General features: G+C 46.4%; 1 protein-coding gene across 1 annotated transcript; it reads left to right on the plus strand.

Annotated features, from left to right (window-relative positions):
- Positions 1–285: 285 nt before the first annotated feature.
- On the plus strand, positions 286–5,515 carry LOC113223167 (transmembrane protein 14C-like; the record flags this gene model as incomplete). The annotated part of the gene is made up of 3 exons (XM_026452711.1): positions 286–435; positions 3,020–3,107; positions 5,002–5,515. Coding segments are annotated over 3 exons (290 nt in total), but the record flags the coding sequence as incomplete, so codon positions are not given.
- Positions 5,516–5,851: the final 336 nt, after the last annotated feature.

Consider the following 5,851-nt stretch of genomic DNA (forward strand, 5'->3'; position numbering starts at 1 on the left):
TTCCAGCCCTTCACGATTGATCAGGCCTGTTTAGAAAGAAGGCCTAGCCATAGTTCCATCTAAGGAGGGAAGATGGCCTTCTTTCCTTTCCTTAGATGGAAGTGCCCTGCCTGTTAGAGGAGAGAAAAATGGGGTGGGAAGACCCTGACTTCTCTGAGAAGAGAGCACACTCCCCGAAACATCTTCCTGCTTGAGTCCACCTTGGCCATGAGCTGTGTTGAGAATTCTCTGTGCTATTCTCCTTTGTAGGGATGGCGGTCTGGTGGATTCCGTTAGTGAAATAAGTTTCACTATTTCATGTTAAAAATGCGAGCTGTGTTTGCTTCCCTTTAGGCAGCGTGCCGTCCCTGGCTGCGGGACTGCTCTTCGGCAGCCTAGCCGGCCTGGGTGCTTACCAGCTGTCTCAGGATCCAAAGAACGTTTGGCTTTTCCTAGGTATGTCTGCTTCAGCGTCTCCTTAGGGCAGCTGTGTATCCAGAATACTCTTTTCCAAATGACCCTGGTTTGCTGGGATGGGGTGAGGTCTTCACACTTAACTTATGACAGTTTCACTTCTTCTACCAAGTCCTCAGAAAGTTTTAAAATGAGGGTGCAGAGGCGGGATTTGTGCTGGTTTTTGTTTATCTTTTATGTACAGAACATGGAAGGATTTCCATACCTCGTGAATGTATTTACCCAGTAGCATTAAACTTCTATAAGGTAAATGTGTCAGCCGTTGAAGTTGCCCATGGAAGATCACTGGCCTCAGCATCCCTAAGACATCACACATCTGGGTTAGGTTTGCATCCGAGTTGCAATTTCTCCATTTGAAAATCACCTCTTTAGCAGTAATCCCAGCACTTTGGGAGGCCGAGGTGAGCAGATCACAAAGTGAGGAGTTCAAGACCAGCTTGCCGAACATGGTGAAACTCCATCTCTACTAAAAATACAAAAATTAGCTGGATATGCTGGCAGGCGCCTGTAGTCCCAGCTACTTGGGAGGCTGAGGCAGGAGAATCGCTTGAACCTGTGAGGCAGAGATTGCAGTGAGCTGAGATCACGCCACTGCACTCCAGCCTGGGAGACAGAGCAAGACTCGGTGTCAAAAAACAAAAAACATGAGCATAGAAGCAGAACTGGAAATGTACCCTGTGAGCGGCATGGACAGTGAGTGGGGTGGGGGACCGAGGAGTCCTTATCAGGGTGGCTTTCAGCACATTTCTGTGGGGCTCCACCCATGTGTCAGACGCTGCTAGGAGTGTGGGTTCCTCACTGTCTCCACAAACCCCGGGTGAGAATGAGTGCCATGTGGGAGGGAGAAGCCGTGTGATCTGTACACATCAGCCGGGTTGGGAAGGGAGGTCAGTGATGGCTCATGGGGTGTGCTGGGGAAGGAGGTGCGTCCAGGTCCCCGCTCTGCCTAACAGCTCCCTCCCTCATGCTCCAAAATGACTTTCAGCCTGCATTTTCCCTTTCTGTGATTGTACTCCACTCAGCAAATGACCTCATGCCTATTGTATAGAAAAAACAGCAGCCATCAGGTGGGGACTCCCCAGAGCCTTTAATCTCCAAGCCTCACCTTGTCCTGTTTTCCCTCCTGTCCAACACCAGTGTCCTCCTCTGGGCTTTGGGTGTCTTCTCCCTGACCTTCTCCAGACCTTTACACCGGCAAGGATCCTGTCTTGTATTTGTGGTCCTCCTTTTAGGTGGGTCCACCCGTTGATATTCAGTTGTACTTGTCTCCTTCCCCTTCATAAACTTCCCTTTTTTTGAGACAGAGTCTCACTGTATTGCCCAGGCCAGAGTGTAGTGGCGCGGTCTTGGCTCACTGCAACCTCCACCTACCCGGTTCAAGCAATTCTCCGGTCTCGGCGTTCCGGGTAGCTGGGATTCAGGCGTCCGCCAACAAGCCCGGCTGATTTTTCTGTTTTTAGTAGAGACAGGAGTTTCACCATGTTGTCCAGGCTGGTCTGTAACTTCTGACTTCAGGTTTGGGAGGCTGAGGAGGGTGGATTGCCTGAGCTCAGGAGTTCGAGACCACCATGGGCAACATGGTGAAACCGGGTCTTTAATAAAATAAAATAAGGTTAGCCAGATATGGTGGCGGGCGCCTGTGGTCTGAGCTACTCGGGAGGCTGAGACTTGAGAATGGCTTGATCCCGGCAGTTGCAGGTTGCAGTGAGCCAAGATCACACCACTGCACTCTAGCCTGGGCGACAGAGCGAGAATCTGTCTCAAAAACAACCAGAAAATGCGACTCTGTTCATGTGTCCTTCTGCTTAGTAGCCTTTAACGGCTTCTCATTGCTCTTAGGATGAAAACCCAATCCCTAGTATGGCCTTCAAGGCTCCATGTGGCCTGGCCCCTCTTACTTGACTTCTGTGCCACACTGGCCTGTTAAGGTGAATGCGCCATGCTCCCTGTCACCACAGGGCCTCTGCATATACTGTCCCCTCTGCCTGGAATAGGCCTTCCCACCTTCAGCTCATTAATTCCTGCCGTAATTTCAGATCTCAGCCAATCTTCACTTTTTTGGCTAAGCCTTTTTATTTGTGTGAGTCTCTAAAGTCTGTCCCATCAGACCTGAAGCACTGTAAAAGGGCAGAGACAGTTACGATTACCTTTGTATTCTCCAGCACCTAGCACAGCGCTTGACATGTAGTAGGTGCTTTGACAGTTACCCAGTGGGAACTGCGTGCAGGGTAGAGGAAATAGCGTCTGCGGGGCATGAGAAACAGCAGCATTTTGGAGAAAACTAACACATTGATGGCTAAAGTGTGGGTTTTGCAGAAGACAAGTGGTAAGAGATGAGGCTGGAAGGGCAGGCAGGGCCCAGGCTGTGTAGGGCCCTATTTGGCCAGTATTGGTACTTGGACCCATAGGATGTGGGCAGCCAGTAATCTCCCCCCACTTGGTGAAGGAGGAATAAGCATAGGGTGAGGTGTGAGCCTTGAGAGATGGGTGGGGCTTGGCCCACTTCTGATTCCCCTGCGTAGAAGATGTAATGAGTTTTAACCCTTCTTTATATTTTTTTCATCAGCTACATCTGGTACCTTGGCTGGCATTATGGGAATGAGATTCTACAACTCTGGAAAATTCATGCCTGCAGGTTTAATTGCAGGTGCCAGGTACTTTCATTTGTTACTCTTCTTTACCATGTAGAGTTCAGTTTATTCCCCAGGATACTTTATGCATTCAAAACCTAACTTGTTTCAGGATATCTGATGCTATGCATCAACTGACATTTGATACATACACTAATAGGAAATGTTTCAAAAACAATAGCTGGTTTAATGTCAAAATGGCATGAGTATGTCCATTCACTGTGGAAATGGGTTTGTTCTCATGTTTGCTTTCCGGTCCATCCTAGCTCCTCCCTATATGGTGGCAGAAGTTTTCCTGCAAAGCCATGACTGCAGCCTTTTGTGTGACTTGCATGGAAGATGCGGGGGTCCCATATTTCTTAGATGTGTAGATGTCTTTTACAGAAAATTTTGCCAAAAGGGAATTTTGATTGAATCCTCTTTTCTAATTTTTTTTTTTTTTTGAGACAGAGTATCGCTCTGTCACCCAGGATGGAGTGCAATGGTGTGATCTCTGCTCACTGCAATCACCGTCCGTCTCCCGGGTTCAAGTGATTCTCATGCCTCAGCCTCTGGAGTAGCTGGGATTACAGGCATGCACCACCACACCTGGCTCATTTTTGTTGTTTTGGTAGAGACGGTGTTTCACCACGTTAGCCAGGCTGGTCTTGAACTCCTGATCTCATGATCCACCCACCTCAGCCCCCCAAAATGCTGGGATTACAGGCGTGACCCACTGCACCCGGCCCTGTTTTCTAATTTTGATTATAAAACCTAAACCAAATTGTGGCTTTTAAAAAATTTAGTTGTGGCCAAGCATAGTGGCTCACGCCTGTAATCCCAGTACTTTGGGAGGCTGAGGCTGGCGGATCACCTGAGGTCAGGGGTTCAAGACCATCCTGGCCAACATGGTGAAACCCCATCTCTATGAAAACTACAAAAATTAGCCGGGTGTGGTAGTGGGCACTTGTAATCCCAGCTACTCGGGAGGCTGAAGCAGGGAGAATTGCTTGAACCTGGGAAGTGGAGATTACAGTGAGCTGAGATCATGCCACTGCACTCCAGCCTGGGGGACAGAGCAAGAGTCCATCTCAAAAAAAAAAAAAAATTTAGTTGTAGGCCAGGTTTAGTGGCTCACGCCTATAATCCCAGTACTTTGGGAGGCCAGAGCGGCCAGATCACTTGAGGTCAGGAATTCAAGACCAGTCTGCCCACATGGTGAAACCCCATCTCTATGAAAAAATACAAAAATAAGCCCGGCGTGATGTTGCACGCCTGTAATCCCAGCTACTTGGGACACTGAGTCAGGAAAATTGCTTGAACCTGGGAGGCAGAGGTTGCAGTGAGCCGAAATTGTGCCACTGAACTCCAGCCTGGGCAACAGAGGTGAGTGAGACTCCGTATCAAAAGAAAAAAAAAAATTTAACCTTCTTAAAAACAAAAAGTTTAGTTGTTAAGTATTATAAAAACATCCTGAAGGCAGGGGCATTTTTTAAAATCTGTTTTGGAGAAAGATTGCATACTCCGCTCTGATCATAGTTGTGACGCTACCAGTATAATGTTACACCTGAAGTAAGAGAGTCAGTGTGGAGCAAGGTCTAGAGCAGTAAACTGAGAGGCTGGAGATTCGACCATTAATCAGATCCATGATGGTGGGGCGGCCTTGCTCTTGCCTCCATTTCTTCATCTGTTCAAATTATTGGCAGTTGGATTAGGATCCAGCTCATGTGTGCTATTTTAAGACCTCAGTGTGAGACTGTCCCTTGGCTTGCTTTTTCTCTGGTTCCTCCAGGGATGGAAATTTTACCTCTGACCACTCTTGCCTTAGTACCTCCTCCCGCATGCAGTTGTGAGGAACCTGCAGAGTTTAGTTCCTTAAAAACATAGTTGCCTGTTCTGTCCTTTACCTGACGTTTTCTATCTTGTTTCTTTTAAACAGTTTGCTGATGGCCGCCAAAGTTGGAGTTCGTATGTTGATGACATCTGATTAGCAGAAGTCATGTTCCAGCTTGGACTCATGAAGGATTAAAAATCTGCATCTTCCACTGTTTTCAATGTATTAACAGAAATAAGTGCAGCATTTTTGCATCTGACATTTTACCTAAAAAAGACACCAACCTTGGCGGAGGGGTGGAAAATCAGTTGTTACCATTATAACCCTACAGAGGTTATAATGAGGATGGAACATGAGCTTATGGAGACCCTCATAGAGATCGATTCTTGTGTATCGATGTTATCTCTTCTTTCTGTATCTGCAGGTAAATCTCAAGAGTAAAATGTTAGGTGTCAACTGTGAGGGCCCTGAAACCTCATTCCGTGCTCTGAGGAACAGTGTGAAAAAATCTCTTATGAGATTTAGAATATCTGTTCTTTTGTTCATCTTAGATTACAGACTGAATTTGAAATTATGTTAAGTGAAATATCAATGAAAATAAAGTTTACTATAAATAATATTTCCTATGGTGTCTTCATTGCCAGAGCTGTCTAGTTCATAGAATGAGATGTTGCTAGCAGCAAGATATAGAAACTTGAAAGTATTTTGTTAATATTTAGAAATTACTTATTTTGAATAACTTAAGGACCAAGGAAAGTTATTTGATTGTACATTGCATTGAAGCTTGTTTCAAAAATGACCTCTGAGGATTTTTTGTTTTTCAAGAGACAAGGTCTTTCTCTGTCACCTAGGTTGGAGAGCAGTGGTGCAATCATATGTCACTGTAACCTCAAACTCTTGGGTTCAGTCCTCCCACCTCAGCCTCCTGAATAGCTGGTACTACTGGTGCATACCA

The sequence above is a fragment of the Piliocolobus tephrosceles genome, unplaced genomic scaffold (genome assembly GCF_002776525.5).
Source record: "Piliocolobus tephrosceles isolate RC106 unplaced genomic scaffold, ASM277652v3 unscaffolded_39346, whole genome shotgun sequence".
In the NCBI taxonomy this organism is placed as follows: domain Eukaryota; kingdom Metazoa; phylum Chordata; class Mammalia; order Primates; family Cercopithecidae; genus Piliocolobus; species Piliocolobus tephrosceles.